Source organism: Galeopterus variegatus, unplaced genomic scaffold (genome assembly GCF_000696425.1).
Source record: "Galeopterus variegatus unplaced genomic scaffold, G_variegatus-3.0.2 Scaffold5416, whole genome shotgun sequence".
Classification (NCBI taxonomy): domain Eukaryota; kingdom Metazoa; phylum Chordata; class Mammalia; order Dermoptera; family Cynocephalidae; genus Galeopterus; species Galeopterus variegatus.
The window spans coordinates 132,229-157,385 of NW_007731527.1; the positions used below are offsets into that span (position 1 = coordinate 132,229).

At 45.8% G+C, this 25,157-nt stretch overlaps 1 protein-coding gene across 1 annotated transcript in view; it reads left to right on the plus strand.

Moving 5' to 3' along the window:
- The window catches only part of LOC103604823 (chromosome unknown open reading frame, human C19orf68), a 31,585-nt gene extending 22,998 nt beyond the window's left edge, over positions 1 to 8,587 (plus strand). Inside the window, exon 4 of the mRNA XM_008589406.1 lies at positions 5,570 to 8,587. Within this exon, the coding sequence (XP_008587628.1) occupies positions 5,570 to 7,753 (2,184 nt within the window). The 3' untranslated portion in view covers positions 7,754 to 8,587. The remainder of the gene's footprint in view (positions 1 to 5,569) is intronic.
- Positions 8,588 to 25,157: the final 16,570 nt, after the last annotated feature.

The following is a 25,157-nucleotide window of genomic DNA, read 5'->3' on the forward strand; positions in this document are numbered from 1 at the left end:
TGCTAATGGTTTGTCAATTTTATTTATCTTTTCAAAAAACCAACTTTTTGATTCATTGATCTTTTGTATTGTTTTTTGGGTTTCAATTTCATTAAGTTCTGCTCTGATCTTAATGATTTCTTTCCATCTGCTAACTTTGGGTCTGGATTGTTCTTGATTTCTAGTTCTTTAAGGTGAAGTGTTAGGTTGTTCACTTGCCATCTTTCCATTCTTCTGAAGTAAGCATTTAATGTGATAAATTTCCCCCCTCAGTACTGCTTTTGCAGTATTCCACAGGTTTTGGTATGATGTATCATTGTTTTCATTAGTTTCAATAAATTTTTTGATTTCCTGCTTGATTTCTTGGACTCACATAGTCTTAAGTAGAATGCTGTTTAATTTCCATGTGTATATATAGTTTCCAGAATTTTGTTTGTTATTGATTTCTAATTTTAATCCATTGTGGTCTGAAAAAATACATGGGATAATTCCACTTTTTCTGAATTTGTTGAGTCTTGATTTGTGACCTAACATGTGATCTATCCTGGAGAATGATCCATGTGCTGATGAGAAGAATGAATATTCTGAGGTTGTTGGATGGAATGTTCTGTAGATATCTGCCAAGCCCAATTGGTCTAGAGTGTTGTTTTGATCTTGTGTTTCTCTGCTGATTCTTTGCCTAGGTCACCTGTCCAATATTGATAGTGGGGTGTTCAGGTCCCCTGCTATTATGGTATTAGTATCTATTTCCTTCTTTAGGTCTAATAGAGTTTGTTTTATAAATCTGGCTGCTCCAGCATTGGGTGTGTATATATGTATGATTGTTATGTCTTCTTGATGGATCAGTCCTTTTATGTTTATGTAATGGCCCTCATTATCTCTTTTTATGGTTTTTAGTTTAAAGTCTATTTTATTAGATATGAGAATAGCTACTCCAGCTCGTTTTTCATTTCCGTTTGCATGGTAAATCTTTTCCCATCCTTTCACTCTTAGTCTATGTGAGTCTTTATAGGTGAGGTGGTCTCTTGAAGGCAGCATATAGTTGGGTCCTCATTTTTAATCCAGTCAGCCAGTCTGTGTCTTTTGATTGGGAAATTTAAGCCTTTTACATTGATAATTGGTATTGAAAAATGTTGATTTACTCCTGGCATTTTGTTGATTTTTGTTTGGATGTCTTAGGTATCTTTTGTTCCTTTCTTTCTGATTTACTGTTTGTTTTCTGTATTTGCTGGTTCCTTGGATGGTAGATAACTTTTTTTTTTCTCTTCACTCTTGGCATTTTTATTTTACTAGTGGGTTTTGATTTTTCCTGAGCTTTTATGGCAGTGGTAGTTATTTTTCAGGTACCAAACCCAGAACTCCCTTGAGAATTTCTTGTAAGGGTGGTCATGTGGTACTGAACTCCTGCAGTTTTTGTTTGTCTGAGAAATATACTATTTGCCCTTCATTTCGGAAGGATAGCCTTGCTGGGTCGAATATTCTTGGCTGGCAATCTCTGTCCTTTAGTATTTTGAATATATCATCCCATTCCTTTCTGGCTTTTAGGGTTTGTGATGAAAAGTCTGATGTTAGTCTGATTGGGGTTCCCTTATAGGTGATTTGATGCTTCTCTCTTGCAGCTTTTACGATTCTTTCTTTGTCTTTCAATTTTGCCAATTTGACTATAACATGTCTTGGAGAAGACCTTTTTGGGTTGACTCCAGTTGGGGATCTTTGACCTTCCTGAATCTGAAGATCTATGTCTTTTCCTATACATGGAAACTTTTCTGCTACTATTTGTTGAATATGTTTTCAATGCAATCTCCTTTTTCCTCCCCTTCTGGAATACCCATGACTCGGATATTTTAGTGCTTAAGGTTGTCTGATATCTCTCTTAGATTTTCTTTGATGTTTTTAATTCTTTTTGTTTTTCTTTTTTTGTGTGTGCCTGTGTCATTTCAAACAGCCCATCTTCATGGTCAGATATTCTTTCTTCTGCTTCTGCAAGCCTGCTGGTTAAACTCTCTGTTGTGTTTTTAATTTTGTTGAATGAATTCTTCAGCTCAGCAAGCTCTGCCACATTCTTTTTCAGGGCATTGATTTCCTTGTACATTTCTTCTTTCAGGTCCTGTACACTTTTCCTCATTTCATCATGTTGTCTAGCTGAGTTTTCTTGTATCTCATTTAGTTTCCTTGGAATTATCTCTCGAAATTCCTTGTCAGACTTTTCAAGGGCTTCTATTTTTTTTCTTTCTTTCTTTCTTTCTTTTTTTTTGTGACCAGTAAGGGGATCGTAACCCTTGGCTTGGTGTTGTCTGCACCACGCTCATCCAGTGAGCACACTGGCCATCCCCATATAGGATCCGAACCTGTGGCCTCGGCACTCCCAGGGCTGCACTCTCCCGAGTGAGACATGTGGCCGGCCCTCAAGGGCTTCTTGTTCTATAGGATGTAGAGCTTGAGAGTTATTACCCTTTGGTGGTGTACTCTCTTGATTTTTCATATTTCTGTTATCTTTCCTTTGATGTTTAGTCATTGTGGCAAGGGATTTCACGGTCCACTGGTTCAACACTATTGTCTGGCTAGGATGCTGCTGGGGCTGCCAATGTGGCATGGCTGCCTCCGTGTCTACTCGGCCACCAACTGGCGCCTCAGGTGCATGGTCGCCTCGGGTCTTGAGCCTCTCTGGGGAGGCACCTCTCTGGTCAGCGTGCACTTGGCTGGGCTGGGGATCTATCCTATTATGACTTTTATATTTAAGTTAGTTGCTAGACTAGCACTGTTCAATAGAACTTTCTGTGATGATGTAAATGTTACAGATGTGTGCCTTCTAGTGGAGTAGCCATAGGCATCATGTAGCTACTGAGCACTTGAAATATGGTGTGACGGAGTGTTATAACTAAGTGCTGAGCTAACTGGGCTTTCTAAAATGAAATGTATTGAATTCCAATACTAGTTAAGATGCTGAATATATGATTTCAGTTTTGGAAAAGCAATTTCCTTGCTTTCTTTGGAGTCTACCAGGCCTCTTTTTTAATAGACTTTTTTTTTTTTTTGAAAGCTGATTACTATGTAGTGGTTTTTAAATGGTCTTGTAGGATGAGGTTGGATTATGGCAGAATGGTTTGTGGAGACATCTGTAATTAAACTGGAGTATTCAAATCCTGGTTCTGCAGTTGTGGGTCAGCTCTTACAGGGACTGAATGAGTGAGCCCTAGCTGCTGGCCCAGTACAAGGGGTCTCTGGCTGATAGCTGCTAATCTTTCCTGCCCTTCAAGTGGCTCTTTTTGCAATAATGAGGAAGCCAGAGCCCATAGCTGTGGTGGGGTCTCTTGATTTTACTTAAGTGTAATGGGAAGTCCTGGAAAAGGTTTTCAAGGAGGGGAGAGGTGACCTGATTGGGGGGTTGAAAATGCCCTCTGGCAGCCATATGGGTTATAGACAAGGGGATGAGGGCAGAGACCAGGGAGTCCAGTGAGGAGGTGGCTACAGTAATCCAGGTGAGAGAAGCTGGTGGCTCTCGCCAGGGTGGTGGCCATGGGGATGGGGAGAAGTGGTCAGATTCTGGACTCATTTTGAGGGATGTTTCTAAGACTTGGGGATGGATTACATGTGGAGGGTGGGAAAGGAGAAGCCAAGTATCAGCTTTGAGTGTTGGGGCTTGAGCTATGGAGTGGATGTTGGAGCCATAGACTGAGATGGGGATGATTGAGGAGGGGCAGGTTAAGGGGAGGTGAGACTCAAGTATAACTCTGGGCTGCTAGTCTCGAAGGGTGTATGAGCCATCCAACAGGTCATATTGCTGCGGAGGCAGTTGTGTAGGTGGTTCTGGAGCCTGGAGATACAGAACTGGAAGTTATCAGCTTAGATATGAGGAGGGCTGTGCCACTGGATGAGATCACCCTGAGAGAGCATAGAGATAAGGGAGAGAGGAGAAGGGAGGGCTGGATTGCATTTGGAGATGGGGCAGAGGAGACACCTGGAAGGAAGAAGGAAAACGAAGAGTTCTGAGTGACAGAGGCTGAAGAGACCTGTGTTACAGGAAGGCAGTAGGCCCACTGTAACGCAACTGCTGAGAAATCAAGTAAGACAGTAGCAATAGCTGGGATTTGATATGTGCCAGGCATTGTTCCAAGCGTTAGACGTGAATGACCTTATTTTAGCATCACTGCGACCCTTTTAAATAGACATCCCCATCTTGCCAGACAAGGAAACTGAGGCTCATCAAGGGGAAGTCACTTGCCCGAAGTCCCATAGCTAATCAGAGGCAAATCAAGGATTCAAACCCAGAGTCAGTTCTCTGAGCTTCCACCGCAGAGATGTGGCCATTGGATATTGCCACACACTCCCGCATGAGTTCACTCACTCTTTCAGGATGTATTAAGCGGTTGTTCTGGGACAGGTACTGTTCAAAGCATCAGGGATGCAAAATGGAACATCATCTTTATCCTTGTGGAGCTTACTTCTTCGGGAGGGCAAACAGGCAATGGCAAATCAGCAAATAAAGAATTGACTAGCTAGGGGATATTTTTGTGCCATGGCCCAAAGGGGCTACAGATGGGGTATTTACTTAGTTGGGATGGTCCCAGAAGACCTTTATGAGGAGGTGGTCTTTGAGCAAAGATGATAATTATAGTGATAATGGACACTTTGAGAGCACTTACTATTTGTTCAGTGAGTAATAATAGGAATATTATTTGTGTCAGGCCATGTCCTAAATGCTTTAATGCATTTCATCCTTCCTATCACAGAGGTACTCTTATTGCCATCATTTTACAAATGAGACAGAGCCACACAGCCAGGAAATGGGGCCTCCAGGATCTCAGCCCAGGCAATGTGGCCCCGGAGGGTATGCTTTTAATGGCTGTCCTGCATCTTAGTGCGTGAAAGAATGAATATTCAGTTCCTAGAAGGGGAAATCGGGGAACATGGAAGTTGAGGAAACCTGGGCACAGATAGGTTAAATTACATGGTTAGAAAGTGGTGTCAGTGGGACTCGAACATAGACGATCTGCCTCCACGATATGTGCTCTTTACCACTAGACCCGTGCTGCTCAAACTTGAGCATGTGTGGGAACCCCTGGAAGGCTTGTCAAACACAGACTGCTTGGGCCCAGCAGTTGGTGTTGATGCTGCTGGTCCAGGACCCACATTTTGAGAATCACTGCCCTAAACTTCTGTCGGCACATGAAGGAATGAATACCCAGTTCCTAACGGGGGAAACTGAGGCTCAGAGAGGATAAAAGTGTCATGTCCTAATATCACACCATTTAGTTTTGGAGCCTGGATCTCAAACCCAGGCAATTGAACTCCATTCCACTGCACTGTCTCCTGCCGGTCAAAAGAACAGATGCATATACACGGATGAATGAATGGGTCCCCATTTTCCCACAGGGAGAAACCGTTTAGTTTTGGAGCCTGGATCTCAAACCCAGGCAATTGAACTCCATTCCACTGCACTGTCTCCTGCCGGTCAAAGAACAGATGCATATACACGGATGAATGAATGGGTCCCCATTTTCCCACAGGGAGAAACCTAGTTCGGGAAGTTGGGCGGGGCTACCCCAACCTCCCCTAACATCTTTCCCTGCCTCCCTGCTCCTGCCCGCAGGTGAAGCTGGTGTTCGTGGAGGACCAGGCGGTGGTGGAGACCGTGTTCTTCCTGACGTCGCGCACCAGGGCACTGCTGCGACGTTTCCCACGCATACTCCTGGTGGACCGGTTGCCAGGGCTGCAGGGCGCACTGGATCTTCTGGCCGTGCTGTGCGTGGACGGCTCCGGCCACGCGCGCCAGGCTGCGTGCTGTGTTGCACGCCCGGGCACGCCAAGCCTGCTGCGCTTTGCGCTGGCCTCACTGCTGCAAAGCGCACCCGAGGTTAAGGGCCGCGTGCGCTGCCTCACAGCTGGGCCTGAAGTGGCAGCACAGCTGCCTGCGGTGCGCCAGCTGCTGCCTGTCGCTCGCGTGCAGATCTGCCGCGCGCAAGGCCTCGAGACGCTCTTCAGTAAAGCTCAGGAGCTGGGTGGCGCCGGCATTGAGGACCCGGGCCTGTGGCCGCGCCTGTGCCGCCTGGCTGGTGCATCGTCACCCGCCGCCTACGACGAGGCTCTCACGGAACTCTACGCCCACGGCCCGGCCGCCTTTGTAGACTACTTCGAGCGCAACTGGGAGCCCCGCCGCGACATGTGGGTGCGCTTCCGCGCCTTTGAGACAGCTCGCGACCTGGATGCGTGTGCCTTGGTACGCAGCCACCGCCGGCGACTGCTGCGCCGCCTCAGCCCCTCGCGCAGCGTGGCGCAGTGCCTTCGTGACCTAGTGGCTATGCAGTGGGCCGATGCAGCTGGGGAGGCGGTGCCTGAGGGCTCTGAAAGTGGGGGAGCATGGCTGGAGGATGAGCCTGGGAGGGGGGTTCAGGTGGAGAAGGAGAGGGTGAGGGACCCAGAGACCAGTGACTGTGGAGGATCTCTGAAAGAAGGAGGTATTTGGAGGGGGGCCCAGTTGGAGAAGGAGTTGGCAAGAGGACTGGAGACCATAGACTGGGGAAGGGCTCAGTTAGAAAGTGAGAAGGGGAGGGTACTGCAGATCAGAGATTGGAGAGGGGTCCAGGTGGAGAAGCAGAAGGTCAGGGGGCTGGAAGGGAGTGTGTGGAGAGGGTCCCAGTTGGAGAAAGAGCACTTGAGAGGGCCAGAGATCAGAGACTGGAGGGGGGCCCAGCTGGACGGTGAGAAAGATTGCAGCCTGGAAGGTTATGTCTGGCGGGAGGCCCAGCTAGAGGACCCAGGGCTAAGAGAATTAGAAGGGTGTACCTGGAGGGTGGCCCAGTTGGAGGATCGAAGGAGTAGGATGTTGGAGTCCACAGCCAGGAGGGGGACCCAGTTTGAGTGTGAGAAGGCCAGGAGTCTTGAAGGAATCTCCTGGAGGAGGGCCCAGCTGCATGATGAAAGGGCAAGTGGACCAAAGACCAGAGACTGGAAGGGGCCCCAGTCGGAAGCAGAGAAGGGAAGGGGGCTGGAGGTCAGAAACTGGAGGGGGATCCATTTGGAGAAGCCTCTGGAGTTGGTCCCTGAGAACAGAGAACAAAGGGGGCACCAATGGGAAGATGAGAGGAGGACAGGACCAGAGATTGCTGAGGAGAGAGGAGCGAGCTTGGGTATCAAAAGAAGAAGGGGCCTAGAGGACATAGTTCTGGTCCAGCTGGGGGACACAAGGGTTACAGGGGTGGAGAACAGGGATGGAAGGGGAGGCTCCGGGGGCCTCAAGAGCAGAGCAGGACAAGGCATAGAGTGGGGGGACAAAGGGAGGTGTCTAGGGCTGGGGAATGGGGTCAGGTGTGGCACCCCCATGGGGACTGTGTTTGAACGCAATCCAGAATGGGTAGTGACAAGGAGTGAGTACCAGGCTGCAGGGGAGAGCCTGCAGGAAGGAGGTGAAGGAGAAGGCCTAAGGGAACCAAAGAGGCTTTGCCGCCCTTCAGGAGAGGAGGAGGTGGACTGGGAGCCCCTGGCCAAATTCCGAGCAGCCTGTGGGCCAGAGCTGGCAGACCTGGTGGCTGAGGAGCTGGCCTTTGCCAGGCAGCATGGGACCCGGGGTTTCCACTGGACTGGAGCTGGCTTTGCCCTTAAGGACGGCACCTCAGACTTCTTCCTGGATGGGGCTCTGACGCGCTGCAGCTGCTCAATCCATGCCGCCCGACGGCTGCCGTGCCGACACCTCTTCGCAGCGCGCATCCTCACTGGGGCAGCCTTATTCCACATGGATCTTCTCAGGGATTGCTGGGGGAGAGCCCCTGAGCCCTGACCCTTCAGATCCCTGCCCACCATCCTACACTGTGAGGGTGGAAGGGCATTCTTTGATCCCAAAGATAACAGGGCTGAGGCCAAGAAGGCCACCCCAGTCCCTCTGGCCACCTTCTGAATCATCTAGGGACCTCATCTTGGCAGTTTGCCTCTCTAGGTCGGAGAGGAAGCTGACAATGGTCTCTGAGGTCCTGGAGCCACAGCTGTGGAAGGTGTTGATGGCCAGGGTGGATCCTGCAGGCTTCCCTCAGAAGATGAAATGGGTGATGAGAAGTGTAGACAGGGTCAGGGCAGAAGGAAGGAGACAGGCAGAGCTGGGGGGAGGGTGAGGAATGTTGGAGGTCAGGGGAGGACACCAGGATATGGGGAAAGTCTGGTGGGAATAGGCTGGTCAGTCTAGGGAGTGCAGGGATGAAAGGGAAAAAGTTAAGGGAGAAAGTATAATACGAGATGACAAACGAAGGAGAGGTCAAGGGAGAAGAGATAGAGGGGATGCAAATGAAGGAGAGAGGACAAGAGAAGAGCCAGAAGAAAAAACAAAAAGCAGGAGGGGTGGGGGTGGGAAGGGGAGAAGGAGATAATGGAAGAGTGGAAGGAAAAAAAAGACAAGGTAAAGGAAAGATGTGGGAGATAGGGAGAGAAGAAACAAAAGGGAGGTGACTTTGGTGTTTCTCCAAGACCTGGAGACTTGGAGCCCCTTCATCTTCTGGTTGGTTATTCCCATAAAAGAGGGCACTGGGAATCTGGTGGGATGTGTTGGAGACTCTTCAGCAGGGAGGGGAACTATCTGGGCTATTGTGCTTTAAGATTGGAATAAAACAGTATTATTTTGGTTTCTGTGCTGAGTTCTTGGCTTCTGGGGGAAGGTGGGTCACCCAGATCCAGAGGAAAGTTGAGGTGGTCCAGCATTCTTTTATTCCTTTTTCAACAAGGTCTGCTGGGGCCAGATCGAGAAGCCACAATAAATTCATCTCCATGGCATCTCAGGCTTCATCCTCCCTCACCTAGGCCAGAGCACCATGGTGGCGACTTGTCTACATCTATTCTACACTTGAATTAATGACCCACACCAATCGTCCTTGCCAGAGGTTGGTTTATGAATGGGCATTTGATCCAATTCTGGCCAATGTGTCTGCTCAGGTTGGGTTGGGAGGCTTCTAATAAAGGTTCTGATACTCCACAGAAAAAGACCCAGAGGAGATGATCAGGCCTAGACCTACTCATAACCACCCTGGTACACTGTGAGAATGAAGCCCACACTGAGGATGACAGAGCTAAGAGATGGAGAAAATCTGGATACTTGCTTGGCATAGTTGAGTCTCTGGAGTCTGCTCTATCATGGGGCTTCTTCTTAAGTATTTAGGGAAATTTGAGTTGGGGTTTCTGTTGTCACAACTGATGAAGGGGATTTGATTAAATTGTAGGTCACACAATCCAGGTTGAAGTAGCCTAGCACTTTTCAAACTTTAGTTGGCAAATTTTGTTCAGCTATAGAGTTGGATTCAGTAGGTCTGGGCTGGGATCTGAAGTTCTAGCAAATCCTCTGATGATGCAGTTGCTGATAGGTTGTGGAGCATACTGAGTACAACAAAGGAGCTAAGGGTAAAGGACAATTCAGTGGTTCAAGACGTGAGAAGTCAAAGGCTTCACCTGCAGCTGAATCCAGGTGCTTGAACAATGTCAGTTTTTCCCCTCTTTGAGTGATGGCCCTCTCCTTTGACTGAGAATGATAGCTACTGGAAGCTCCTATCCACATGCTCATCTTAATTCCCAAAGACCTTCCTACCAGCATCCACATGTTAAATCTCTTTTTAAATTTTTATTAAAAAAAAATTTAAATCCAAAAAAGATGGCAAGTAAGGGGATCTTAACCCTTGGCTTGCTGGTGTCAGCACCACGCTCAACCAGTGAGCTAACCAGCCATCCCTATGTAGGATCCAAACCCATGGCCTTGGTGTTATCAGCACTGCACTCTCTCGAGGGAGCCACGGGCCGGCCCTCACATGTTAAATCTCAAGGGAAAAAAAACAATTGGACTTACTAAGGGTATCAGGTATCATTAATGTGTTAACCACAATACTTCAGAGGTATATAACAATAAGCATTTATTGCTTATGTGTCTTGGTTTATCTGGGGGTTGGCCAGACCCCTGTTTTTAGTGTGGTCTGGAACAGCATCATCAACATTCCCTGGGAGCTTGTTAGAAATAACAGATTTTCGGGCCGGCCCGGTGGCGCACTGCTACAGTGCGCCGCTTGGGAGTGCGGCGGAGCTCCCGCTGAGGGTTCGGATCCCACATACAGACCAGTTCCCGCTCACTGGCTGAGTGAGGTGCGGGTGCAGCACCGAGGTTTGCGATCCCGTTGCCGGTCCCGGTCCGGTACAGGCGCGACACTGAGGGTTGCGATCTGTTGCGGACACGAAAAAAGACAAAAAGGAAAAAAAAAAAAAAAAAAAAAGGAAATAACAGATTTTCAGACCCCACTCCAGACCTACAGAATCAGAATTTCATTCTAACAAGATCCCCACTATGCACGTTAAAGTTTGAAAAGCAACTAATCATGTAAATCTACTTATCTAAAAAAAAAATGGCAATCTTAGCAAAGCACCTGATCTTGGCCGGGCTTGCTCACATATTTGGTGGAGAGGGTGGGGAGGTCATCTAGCTTTTGGCTGAACTAAAATGACCTTGACTAGGAAAACTGGGTGGGGTGACTCAGCCTTGCTCCACATGTCTCTTGTCCTCTGGTGGGCTAGTCTGCATATATTACCATGGTAATTGCAGAGGTGCAAGAGAGGAAACCTATGCCATGCCTTTGCTTGTATCACTCTGCTAATGTCCCATTGACCAAACCAGACAAGTGGTTAAGTCCAGTGTCAAGGGTCCATGCAAAGGTAAATGTCAAAGGGCATAGGTAAAGGGAGGGATGAAGAGTTGGAGCCTTCATTGCGTTGTCTACCACATAGGGCCACGTGCTGAAGCATGAGCCAATCTCTGTGGCCAAGGAACAGAGAGTACTCTGATCCACTGGTGCTCAAACTTGAGTGGGACTCAAGAAGTTGATCACCCTGGTGTCTTGTTGTATTAGTCAGTGTTCTCCTGTTCTCCGGATATACAAGGTGTTTTAGTCCGTTTTGTGTTGCTATAACAGAAATACCTGAGATGGGGTAATTTATAAAGGAAAGAGGTTTATTTGGCTTACGATTCTGGAACAGCTGCATCTGGCACAGGCCTCAGGCTGCTTCTACTCATGGCGGAAAGTGGCAGGGAGCCAGCGGGTACAAGCAGATCACATGGTGAGAGGAAGCGAGAGAGAGAGAGAGAGAGAGAGAGAGAGAGAGAGAGAGAGGGGAGAGAGGGAGAGGGAGAGGAAGAGAGAGAGAGAGAGAGAGAGAGGGAGAGAGGGAGAGGGAGAGGGAGAGGGAGAGGAGGTGCCAGGGTCTTATATACAACAAGCTCTCGTGGGAACTAATAGAGTGAGAACTCACTCATTACTCCCCCCTCCCCCAGGGAGACCATTAATCCATTCATGAGGGATCTGCCCCCATGACTCAATCAGTTTCCATCACCGCCACATTGGAGATCAAATTTCCACATGAGTTTTGGAGGGGACAACACATCCAAACTCCATCAAAGGGTACTTCAAAAAGTTTGTGGAAAAATAGAAAAGACAATACAAATCTTTCCATGAACTTTTTGAAGACCATACATACACATATATATTTACACACATGTATACATATATATATTGTAGTGAATTGAATTATGTCCTTCCAAACTCACTGAAGCTTGAATTGTATCCCCCACGTTTTCTGTATTAGAAACTTAGCCCCCACTGTGACAGGAAGGTGGAAAATCCTACTATAGTAATTGAAAGGTGGAGCGTTGAAGAGATGATTGGATTGTAGGACCATGCCTAGTGAATGTATTAAAAATGGTGGCCGGGGGTGTGGTTCTGAGGGCTTTAAAAGAAGAGGAGAGTCTGTCTTGTTCTCTCTCTGCTTCCGCCATCTTGCAATGTGAGACCCCTGGGTCACTGTTGCCACCACCAGATGGACTTTGGACTTCCCAGCCTCAGAAACTGTAAGCAATAAATGTCGTTTTTCTTTATAAATCACCCAGTTTCAAGTATTCTCTTATAGCAACACAAATATGGACTGATACATATATACACACAGATATATACATACGTATATTTATTTTAAACCATAGACAAATTAAACTTAATGGTTTAATTGAGCAGGAAAACAGGTTCATAAACTAGGTAGCACTCAGGACCAAAAGCAGTTCAGAAAGCTCCATCCCAGAACGTGTGCAAGCTACATTTATAGACAGAGAAAAGAACATGATGTACAGAAATAGCCTGATTGGCTGCAGTTCAGCATTTGTCTTATTTGGTCATGTTTTGGCAGTTTTCAGCCTGTGATTGGCTGCTATGATTGGCTGAGACTCAGCTACTTGTTACAAGAGTGTGCTCTTAGATTAGGTTATAGTTTGTTTTCATGTTAAGTTAGGTTACAGTTCACTATGTATGAAGGCAGCTTTAGGCCAAATTTAATTCAATTTAATTGTGTGTGTGTGTATTAGTCCATTTTCTGTCACTTATAACTGAATACCCGAAACTGGGTAATTTATAAAGAAATTAATTTCCTATTCTGGCCAGCCACCAAAAAAAGAAAAAAAGAAGAAATTATATGTATATGTAATTCTTACAGTTTTGGAGGCTAGGAAGTCCAAGGTCCAAGGGACATATCTAGTGAGGGCTGCCTTCCTGGTAGCGAATCTACCAAGTTCCGTGGCAATGGAGGGTATCACATGGCTAGAATGGCAAGAGTGCTCTCATGTGCTCTCCTTCCAAAGCCACCCGTCCACACCTCTGACAGCCCATTACTCCATGAAAGGATCAATCTTTATGAGAGCATAGTCCTCACAATCCAATCACCTCTTAAAGGCCCTACCTTTCAATTACCATTGTGACATTACGATATTTATATACAAATATATATTTATATGTTGGTTTTCATCCACAATTCCTGGCTCATGCCCTTTCTCCTGCCCTTCTTTCACCTGCTCCTTTTTCTACAAAAGGCAGGAAATTCTCTGACCTACCTTAGCTGACTGTAGGTCCTAAGACTCCCATTTTGGGGGGGGGCCCTGCCCCATGCCCTGGAGGAAGAAATGCTGAGAGGTCAAGAAAGAACCTGAACAAACAGGCCTTGCTGGGTTTCTCCACCTAGTCTGTTAGTGTTAGAATATACCCTTTATGTCCAATCACATTTCTACATGGTTGTCAAAGTTTGAATCATGTCTACATAATGAAGCTTCCATAAAAACCCAAGAGCACAGGGTTTGGGGAGCTTCTGGATAGCTAAACACAGGAGGTTCATGGAGGGTGGCGCACCAAGGGAGGATACGGAAGCTCTGTGCCCCTTCTCCCATACCTTGTCCTATGCATGTCTTCATCTGTATCCTTTGTGATATTCTGTATAATAAACTGGTAAATGTAAGTATGTGTTTCCCTGAGTTCTGTGAGCAGCTCAAGCAAACTGATCAAACCCAAGGAGGGAGTTATGGGAACCCTGATTTATAGCTGGTTAGTCTGAAGTTCCAGAGGCCTTGACTTGCGACTGGCATCAGAAGGCAGGGGCAGTCCTGGGGATCGAGCCCTCACTGTGTGCCATCTGATGCTATCTCCAGGTAGCGACTATTGGAATTGAATTGGAGAACACCCCACCGGTGTCTGTTGAAGAATTGCTGGCTTGCTTGCCAGTGGGGAGAAATCCTCACGCATTTGGTCATAGAAGTCAGAAGTTGGTTTACTGCGTTGACTGTTGTACTGTGAGTGTAGAGGAAAGACACAGTGCATTTACCCCACAGTTACACCCACATACAACCATACTCGGATTTCCCACCCTCTTAACACTGTTACAATGGGGTCAAGCTTCAATGAGTTTTGGGGGGACATTCAATCCACACAGTGCGTGTGTAGAAAGGAAGAATAATTTACTATGGAGTTGGCTTATGTGATTGTGGAGGCTAAGTCCCACAATGTGTCTTCTGCAGCTGGAGACCCAGGAGAGCCACTGGTGTAATTCAGTCTGAGTATAAATGGTGCAAGTCCTAGTCTGAGAGCTAGAAAAGATGAGATGAGATATTCCAGCTCAAACAGTGAGGCAGAAGAAAAAGAGGGTGGACAAACTCCTTCCTCCACCATTTGTTCTATTCAGGCTCTCAACTGATATGTTCTGGATGATACCTACCCACACTGGGGAGGGAAATCTACATTACTGAGTCCACTGACTCAAATTCTATTCTCATCCAGAAACGTCCTCACAGACACACCCAGAAATAATGTGTATTCTGGGCACCCTGTGGCCAGTCACGTTAGCACATAAAATTAACCATCACACTTTTTATTTATTTTTTATTTTTTTATTTTTATTTATTTATTTTTTTAAAAGATGACCGGTAAGGGGATCTCAACCCTTGGCTTGGTGTTGTCAGCACCACGCTCAGCCAGTGAGTCAACCAGCCATCCCTATATAGGATCCGAACCCATGGCCTTGTTGTTATCAGCACCATACTCTCCCGAGTGAGCCACAGGCCTGCCCGACCATCACACTTTTTAAAACACAAATTGCCAAGTCCCAACCTTCAGAGTTTCTGATTGAATAGGTCTGAGGTAGGGTCTGAGAATTTGCATGTCTAATAAATTCCCAAATGATGCTGGTGCTTCTGGTTCAAAGATCACAGTTAGAGAACCACTGCTCTGATCATTCCTTCTGAACATATGCCTGTGCCTGTAGGAGGCTGACAGGGTAGAGAGAAAATATGGGATCACAGAGAGTGGGGAGGGAGGGTCATTAAAGAAAGGAGGCAGGAGGAATCCTGGGCAAGCAAACACAACAGCAGTCCAATGCAGACCAAATAAAAACCTTTACACCAGGCTGTTTTATCATTAGATTCTTGGATGTGGGGTATCTGAGCAGTGATGGGGAACTGAATTAATTCATTAATTAATTCACCAAATAATGTACAGAGTCCTGGGGAGGGAAAGAGTCTGGCCCATAATATAAATTGAAGATGTCCAGTATATGTGGGTCAGAGTTTGAGAGGGGGACAGATGTGGATAGTGAGATCATCAGGGCCTTACAGGTAGAGTAGGAGGTGGGCCTTTATCCTAGGAGCAATGGGAAGCCTTCAAAAGGTTTTAAGCAGGAGCATGGCTTGATTGGATGTACATCAAAATAAAAGTCTCCCTGGAAGGTTTACTGGGACACATGAATTGGATGTGGGTCCAGAGCAGGAAGAGATTTATGGTCAGTAAAACAGGCGAGAGTGGATGGTTCTTCACAGAACTGGGCCTTGAAGGATGTTTGCCAGGAAAAGAGAATGAAGAAGCATATTCTTGGCAGAGGGAGCAGCAAATAGTATTTTGCCCTTGGAGAAGAAAAGATAAAACCCAAAGTTTAGTTACGCTAAACCTCTATATACCCTACATGACCAGCTCACAAATAAAATCAGTCTCTTCAGGCCTCTGCTCAAATGTCACCTCTTCCTAAAGGCCATCCCTGAGTAGTCTGTCTAAATAGTCACTCCAGCCCCTTTCTCTGTTTTATTCTGCACAATACTTGTCATTCACTACCTGAAATTATACTACATAGCTATTCACCAGTTTAGCATTGTGGTTAATTAAGCTTATTAGGTATAAAGCTAGATTGCCTGGGTTCAAATCCCAGCTCCACTTCCGCCTTGCCATGTGACCTTCGGTTGCTTAACCTCACTGTGTTACAGTTTGGGGATAATAATTACCGATCTCATAGAACTCTGTGAGAATAAATGGATCTGTGTGTGTGCCAATGTTCTAACATTGTTTGCAGTTTTACTTCCCCCAAAGCATCCCAATTGCCTAAGATACTGTTTTCTCCGGCTACCTGCGTTGGCTGTTAACAATCTCCCCCCACAATAAAAGCTCTATTTTGGGTTCCAGTAGTAGGGACAGCGCTTCATCATGCTTCATTGTTGCCACGGTGACAGTCCAGCTTGCTTGAGGAACCAGCTTCAGGAACCTTGCTTTTATCCGAATCCGCCTCTCCCATTGGCCACCTGGATCTGCTGCAGTAGTAGCCAGAAAACTACATCTCCCGGCAGGCTGAGCGCCGCCCGCGCTTTGTCTAAAGCCCTGATCTAAGAATGGGAGCCTGCGCAGTGGAACCCGCTGTCTCGGAGCTCCTTCTGCGCATGTGCAGTCCGCAGGGTGATTATTCCGGTGAGGGGAGAGGGGTGGGGAGTGTCCTTTACTCGCTGAGCATTGTGGGGCCCCTTCGGCCCTCCTGGTCCCAGGGGTCGAGGTCCCACGGTCTCCATCTCGTTGGGAAAGGGGAGGAGGGGAAGCCTTTCTGCTTCCAAGGTCTTCATGGGAAAGAGCGTACTCGAGGGGAAGTCGGGTGCTCGCGTTGCCATAGTAACCCGGGAGGGGGCTGGGCCGAGAGGAAGTGGGCAGGTGTGCCGCGGGAGGACCTGGAGCCGTCACCAGGGACCGGGGGTATTCGTGAAGGGGCGGAGAGTGTGATGGAGAAGTTGGTGTGAAATAAGGAGACTTGGGGTGTTTTGAAGGAGTGGGAATATTTTGGTAATTGGAATATAATAAGGGGATTTGAGGAGATTATTGATTTGGGTGTTAAAATCGTTGATTGTTTCACAGTTACCTATATAGCTCCTACTATGTGCCAGGCACTGCCAGATGTTGAAGATACAACGGGGCGCAGGACAGATGGGACGAAAGCGGGAATTGGGGTTTTGTAGAGGAGTTTGGGTGATGTAGGGAAAGGGGATTGTTGTCTCCTATGGGGGCGACTGGGAAGAACTGGAGCTACAAGGAGAAGTTGGAGGTTTTATAAGAGAGTTGAGGTATTATATAAATTAATTCTGTCACTGTTTATAGAAGGTCAACTAAATACCAGGCTCTAGGAAGCTCTGGGGGTTCCTCAGTGAGCAAGGCCACTTATGGATAGGGTTGTCAGGTTTAGTGAAAAAGCAATGCCTGGTTAAATTGGAATTTCAGGTAATGCATAACATTTTAGTTATCTGTTGTTTATCTGAAATTCAAATTTAACTGGACATCCTGTATTTTCTCTGGCAACTCTCTATTATGGAGAACTGCAATGTTGGTGGAGTGGATTATTACTGGGGACACTGGTATTACAGAATAATTATGTTGTAGAAGGAGCCGAGGGTACTCAGAAGAAGTAGGAGTGTTGAAACCAGCACTAAGATCAGCACTTAACTGCGTGCTGGTGGCTATGCTAAGTGCTTTTATTTTTAAAAACTTTTTATTATGGAAACTTTTTTTTTTTTTTTTAATAAGATGACTAGTAAGGGGATCTGAACCCTTGACTTGGTGTTGTCAGCACCACGCTCACCCAGTGAGCTAACCGGCCATCCCTATATAGGGATCCAAACCCGTGGCCTTGGTGTTATCAGCACCACACTCTCCCGAGTGAACCACAGGCCAGACCTTATTATGGAAACTTTTTTTTTTTTTTTAATAAGATGACTAGGAAGGGGATCTGAACCCTTGACTTGGTGTTGTCACCACCACGCTCACCCAGTGAGCTAACCGGCCATCCCTATATAGGGATCCAAACCCGTGGCCTTGGTGTTATCAGCACCACACTCTCCCGAGTGAACCACAGGCCAGACCTTATTATGGAAACTTTCAACCATATATAGTGCAGTATTAAAACAGATTATACAGTAAAGCTACTTGTACCCATCTCAGTTAGAAAAGTGTCATATCAAAGTGTCACAACAATCCTATGAGGTAGCATTAGTATTACACCCCTATTTTACAGATGAGGAAACTGAAACACAGAGAAGTTAAATAACTTGTCCAAAGTCACGTATTGGAAGTGGCAGAACCAGGATTTGGACCCAGGTAATCTGGCCCCAGAGTCTGGGCTCTTAACCACCATATAACATGTAACTTCCCTCTGGGAAGTGTGAGTAGGGAGTGGGGCGTGATGGGAGAGCAAGAAGAAAGTGGTAAAATATAAAAGGGAAGTTAGGGGGTTGGGCTGTGTGAGCATTGTGCAGTTGTTACAGGCTTTTCATAACAATGAGTGGAAGCTTGTGGTGGGCGCTGGGATATTTTGGGAGGGCAGGGGAGTTATAGAAGAGTTTGGTGTTTTGGGGTGTGACAAGAATTTGTATAGCTGCGCTGTCCAACACAGTAGCAGCTAGCTACGTGTGGATATATTAAATTAATTATATTGAAATAAAATGAAAATTTAGTTTCTCAGTCACACCGTATTTTAAGTACTCGATTATTCCCACTGTTTTGGACTGTGAAGATCTAGGACATTCTCATCATCGCAGAAAGTTCTACTGGACAGTGCTGAAGCATAGTGTGAATCGAGATGTTACCGGTGTGTGGAAGGTTTCCTGGTTCCTAATTGTCTGACCTTATCTGTTATCATTTGCCTTCCAGCTTCCTCTGCCTCACCTACAACCGGCTCCTCCCTGCTCCCCAAACAGTCCAAGCTTGATCCAGTTGCACCCTGGCTATTAAAATGCCCATTCAGCTCTTTGCACTTCAGGTTTAACTGTCACCTCCCCAGAGAGAGGATGTCCTTGACAGCCCTGTTTAAATTAGCCACCACTCCCTTCCCACCGCCAGCAACTATCCCATCCCCCTGTATTACTTCTTTCAAAAAACTTATCAGTATCTAAAATTACCTTGTTTGTTTATCATTTACCTTTTAATTGTCCATCTTCCCCATTAGGAACGACCTTGTACTGTTCACCATGGAAAATTCCAGTGCTCAGCACTGTGCCTGACCAAAAAGAGACACTCAAGAAATTATGATGATTAAGTGAGTGGGGGCTATTCAGAATTCAAAAGCAGCAATATTATAGGGGAGATTGGAATGTCAGAGAAACAGAGTTGAGGAGAGTTGGGGTGACACAGGAGAGGAATTAATACCAGGAATTCGAGTGATGAAGGAGGAACTGGGGCATTTGGCAAGAGGGCACTGAGGACATTAGAAAACAATTGAAGGGGTGGTAGAGGAGGACTTGGGATGGTCTATGGAATTTGTTATTGCAGAATTATTAAACTCCCAGAGCCTCAGTTTCCTCATCAGTAAAATGGGTTTAAAATAATATTTATTTCTTAAGCAGATTGTATAGATTAAATAAATTTTTATTTCGAACAGTACCTGGTACATTATAACTACTGCATCCATGTTAGCTAATGATGTTAAAACTACTAATATTGTTGTTATAATTATTCAGTTAAGGTCTTTGGGAGGGGTGAGTAATGCCACAATAATAAGGGTACGTGGTGTGGATCAGGGTAGATAAACAAACAAGCAAAATACAAACCAATTATGCAAAGCACCTGGGACTTAGTAAGTGGTTAATTAATTTGAATTCCTTCTTGATTTTTTTAAACCAAATTTTGTTTAGAGCAGCAGCTCTTGAATGTATTTATTTTTCTTAACCTACCCTCACACTGAATTCAGAGCTGCCCATAGGAATTGTTCACTTAAGTGTATTTGCCTTTCAGGGGTTTGGATCCCCATACCAACCAGCCACCAAAATAAATATTAAATAAATAAATAAAATATTTATTTGTCCTCTTCACTTATTCACCCTTTCAACAACTCTACTGAGCATCTATTATATGCTTGTCGGGGGGATACAAAATACAAATGAGACATTGGCCTGTCAGTTTGGGGAAAACTTTTATAAAATATACTATTTGGACTAGATCTAGGAGGGGGGGAAAAGTAGGTGTTCTTCATCCTGGCTCTGCAACAAATAGTAGAGGGCTGGTGTGAAGTTCAGGAAGGGCCTCCTAGGGCCATGAACACATAAGCCAAAGCTGGAAAGTGTGAGAGACAGTGCAGAATAACATGAAGGCCTGGGTGGGTGTAATGGGAGGTGAGATAGGAGAGAGGAGGGGGCCTCAGATACCAGGCTGAAGAATTTAATCTGGCTTGAGGGCAATGAGGAGCCATGGGGGTGTTCGAGCAGGGGCAGAAACACTTTGCTTTTTTTGGTGGCTGACCTGTACGGGGATGCAAACCTTTGACTTTGGTGTTATCAGCACCATGCTCCAACCAAGTGAGCTAACTGGCCAGCCCCAGAAACACTTTCTAGTTGTAGAAAGACCTCTGTGAGGCCCGTACTTGAAAGGGCAGATACTGAAGGCAAGAAGACCAGGAAGGAGGCTGGAGATGTGGTCCTGGCAAGAGAGAATGAAGCTTGTGCTGGGGCCATGTGGATGGTGAGGAGGAGATGGGCTAAAGAGATTGAGACCGTAGGAGATACAGGGTTTGGCCTTTTTACTCATTTAGCCAGCATCTCTGGAGGACATTTGGAAGTCAGGCTCTGTGCTGGGCTGTTTGAGGAAGTTGGAGTTGAGTCAGATCCAGCCCCTGCCTCAAGGGTCTCTTAGTAGGTTGGAGATGGGTGCAGATATAGGCATTTTAAGGGAAGGAGGGGAGGAGTGGTTACAGTCAAGGATGGAGTAGGCCCCGAATGCCAGGCTGAGGAGCTTGGCCTTTCTCCTTGGGGTACTAAGAAGCCATAGAAGGTTGTGAGTGGGGGGAAAAGTTTGGGTACATCTGGGAGTCAGAAAGCTCCTTCTGAAGATGGACCAATGAGGAGGCTGGTGCAGTAGTCCACAGATAGAAGGTGATGACCAGACCAAGGCCAGTTGTAGAGAGGATGGCCAGGAGAGGGACGGGAGGGATAGGACTTGGTGATGGGCTGGCCTGTGGCTCACTCGGGAGAGCGTGGTGCTGACAACACCAAGTCAAGGGTTAAGATCCCCTTACCGGGTCATCTTTTTTTTTTTTTTTAAAAAGGACTTGGTTGCCGGGGACCAGCCCCAGCACAAAGATTGTAGGGTCCTCACTGATAAACCCCCAAAAGGGAGGAAAGGCAGCGTCGGCGATGGAATGGACAGCAAACACACAGACTCAAGACATCTGCTGAATGCTGACACTTTATTGAAGCATCTACACACTTTTTATACTTTTTCTTGGAGGCAACATAATCATTGAAATAATCATTGAACAATATCATAATATTTTTTATGAGTCAAATGTGTTCCAAGAAAACTAACATTACAGCTTGTTCCCAAAAAAGATGAATACACGGTTTTTTCCTTTGAGCAAAAATGTTACGACTCACTGGTCCCAAATAATCATCAATTGTTACATTGAACTCTATATGACATTATTGAAATATAATCCAAACTTGTATCTTACTCAGAGAATGTAAGCAGGAAGTTAAAGTTCCCTCCACCAGTATTTTTCCATTGCTACAACTTATTGTAATATAAAGTAAAATTCTTTTATCCACTACATCCTATAATGTGTTAGGCCTTATGAAAATACTTCTAAAACTTAACTTGAAACTATATTTCCAGGAGGAAAAGAAAGTTTATGTTTGACTCTTTGAAGCAAGCAGGTTAGGCATAGTAGTAGTTATGTTGCCTAGCAACTTTTGAGTAAATTTTTCAATAACAACTCCATTATGATCACTAATAGCATTAAAAACAATCCTTCCAGGAAGCAGACAAGGTAAATGATTACATAGGTTCATTGCCCCCTTCTGGTCCTAGCTGCCACAGACCATTTTCAAAGAACGCATAACTATAACTCCCAGGTGGGTCACTAATATGATTAAGCACTCTGGTATGATTCTCAATTTCACTCCCAATCTCCCCAGAGCGATAATTATGAAGCAGTAAAGAATAGATTTAATTAAATAAAGCAAGCATACGGAACTCCAAAAGAAAGGAGGGTGAATGGCGGCACCTCTTCCCATGATGAGGCCTTGCAAGCATCGTGTTTAATCAGAGGATCCTTGTCAAACTCTGGCTTCTTGGATTTGGTGTGCCCCCACACTTGGTGATCCTTGGCAGTAGATAATAAGGAGAGTGAGCGCTCTCTCCAGTCTGTCCCCTTGGGGCTTCATGGAGAGGCCAGGAGGGTAGTCAGCAGCCTTTCTTCTCTTCCCCAGCACTGCCATCGGGGAGCTATGCCTGGGCCAAAAGCTTTGCATGTGGCACTGATTCAGCAGCTTCTTCAACTACTGGAGTGAGCTGCACAAAGTCCTTTTCCTATCATTAGCCTCAAGTGTGGTCTTCCTGCACTGGCATCCACCATCCTACCTGCCCAACCTGGCAGAACCCTGTGATTCTGTTTTGTTTACTTCATCAGCATGCACAGCCGTAAGACTCAGGAAAGCTGCTCAGGCAAACAGGAGAAAAGTTTATTTCTAATTCACATAATATCCCAGAGCTAGGCAAGCATTGCTGGGCAGGCCAGAGTGTTAGCCTATGAGATCATTCTTAGGTCTAGGTCCCTCTTGTCTTGTTGCCCTGCCATTCCCTAAGGTGTTGATGGGATCCAAATGGTCAAAGTTTTCTCACCACCATGGGCACAACCAGAACAAGAGAAGGGCAAACTGGAAGAAGCAAAGGGTGAGGGGTTCCTTCTTCCCTTTCAGCTATTTAAAAAATTTATCTTTATGCTATATGTTTTATTTTTCCCCAAGTTTTTTGTTTTGAGAAGTTTCAAACCCACAGAAAAGTTGAAAGTGAAACAATTAATATATGTATACATGTCACCTAAATTCACTAATATTGACCTTTAACTAAATTTGCTTTACTTTCGCCCTGGGAAGATCTGGGGAGGGCTTCCAAGTAGAGGAAACAGTAAATTCAAAGGCCTATGTGATAGATTAAAATGGCTGTAAAGTCTTTGCTGCTCCTCCCATTGAGAGGAATCTGTTTTCCTTGTTTTGGCATCTGGCCCTGTGTCTTATTTGACTAAAGACTTTAGTAGAAGTAATGCTGTGTAATTTCTGAAGCTGGGCCCTTAAGCAGCTTTTGTTTTCACTGCTTAGAACCCTCCTTGGAAGTGAGCTGCCATGATGTGAGGAAGCCCAAGCAGACACGAAGAAAGGCCCACGTGGAGGAGGATTGAGCTGTAGCTGAGATCCCAGCTAATGGCTACCACCAACTACTAGCTTTGTGAGTAAGATCTTTTTGAACCTTCCAACTGTCCCAACACAACACCCAACACCTCATGAATCTGAAGAATTGCCAAGCCAATCCACCAAACGCACCAGTCCATGGGATCAAGAGAAATAACAAACCATTGTTTTGAGTGACAGACTACTAAGTTTCAGGGTGGTTTCTTATGCAGCAATAGATAAATGAAATTCTTTGGAATACAGAAATGTTTTGTTGAAGTCATAGACTTGACTTGACTGGAGTGAGAGGGTGAGAATGGTACATGATAAAGACTCTGTAGGGTCTCACATACTGAGGTAAGAAGTTTGATCTTTATTCCAAATGTTTTTTTAAAGCTGTAGGATGATTTTATGCAAGAGTAAAATGTTTTTAAGAACACCCCTCTGACTGCTATGAGAATAGACTCTAGGGGGCAAGGGTGGAAGCAGAGAAACCAATGAGGAGGCTGTTGCAGGCTTCTCTAAGAGTGATGTCAAAATGATGGTGCCCTAAATTAAGGAGGCAATGCTAGAAGAGACAAAGACATATGGATTCAAGAGATGCTTGGAGGTTGAAGGGACAAGGACACTTTGAGAAATATGAGTCCAATGGGGGAAGATAGGCATTAAATAAATATGTTAAGAGGTAGGTAGAGAGCAACTAAGCAAGGTAGTTAAGTGCAGATGACTGAATTCTGATTCTGCTATGTTCTAGTGTGTGATCTTGGGCAAGTGACTGATCCTCTCTGTACCTCAGTCCCCTCATCTGTAAAATGGTAATAATAATAGTATCCATCTCATAAGTTTGAGGATTGACTGAGGTAACACCTGGAGTGTGCTTAGAACACTGCCTACCATAATTAAAACAGAAGTTGGGTACAGACGGCCCTGCCTCCTTGCCTTATCCTATTCCCTAACTTTGCCTCACTGCACCTGGGAAGAACCCTGGGGTTCTGAAAAATGGTTTGAAGTCCACTCTGCTAATGCAGGTCATCTCAGACTATCTGGCAGCACTGGACCTATGTTCTTCGTGGTAACAATTTGTAGGAGATTTGTAGCAGCAGCTCTTCTCTGTGTAGGTGGTGCCGATCTCTGTCTCCACAGTTCCCCACCTGGCCTTCTTCACCCATTAAAGTTCCATGCCTGCCACATGCTGACATTTAATTAGACCCAAACTACATTGTGTCAGGTGGTTTCCAGACATCCCCAGACGTGGGCATTGTGCCCATTTTCCAGGTAGGGAAACTAAATCAGAGAGATTCGGTTGATATGAGAGGAGAGCATCCTGGTGGTCAGCCTCAACCCCCCCTGTCCTCTTACCGGATTCTTGACTCCACCACAGGAAAAAATTAAAGAGCAGAGTGACAGTAGAAAATGAAAATAGGTTTAATGTAATGGAAAGAAATACAGACTTTGCAGAGAAAGTGTGGCCTAGCTCCAGAGACTAAGCAGGGCCCACACCAAGTTTAATACAAAAGTAAGAAATACACATTCACATAGTGCATCCTGGCTCTAGAGTGAATAGCAGCCTGCTGAAGGCAAGTTTGACACAAAAAGAAAGAGATACGCACTTCAGGCAAAGTGTGGGCTGGCTCTAGAGAGAGTGAGAAGCAGCCCTGCCTTTTACCAGGATTCCACTTTTATAGTTTTGCTATCTAATATATATTCATGCTATCTAATGAGTATTCAAATTAGTGGGTGATTCCCACTTATGTAGCCTAGTCTTGCAAAGGCTCAGTTGGTCTCTTTCAGAGCATGCTTATTGGTCAAATTCTACCACATGCACAGAAATATATTCAGATATATTCCATGCTCTCTAGCACCTCCATTGGAAGGCCACTTAAGGGATAAACGGCTTTTTACTGAGCATGCTTGGCCACCGATGTCTGCCCTGGCGGTCTCAATCACCAGGTGCTGGTACCAAAAATAGGTACTACAGGCCACTGCAGCCCAGGGTTCAGAGGTGGGGGGTTGAGTCCTAGGGAAGTGGTTTGAGACCCAGGGGAGTGGCCTGAAACCTAATCCCAGGGGGACTGAGCACCTTCTATCTCACAGAGACTCCTCTAAGGACACACAGCAGAGGAGAGTCCTCCCTTCTCCCCATCCCCCGCCTCCAGCTTCCACCCCTGAATTTTCAGTGGTGCTCTTTTTAGCAGGAAGAATGCCTGATGGAATGAACACAACTGGCTCCCAGTACGTTTCTATCACCTACTTGCTGAGGCTCTTTCCCTCTGAACTTCAATTTCTTCTTGTGGAAAATGGGAAAAATACCCCCAAGGTTGTTTTATTTATTTATTTATTTATTTATTTATTGTGTCAATATACACTGTATATGATTATTATGGCCCGTCACCGACACCTCCCTCCCTCC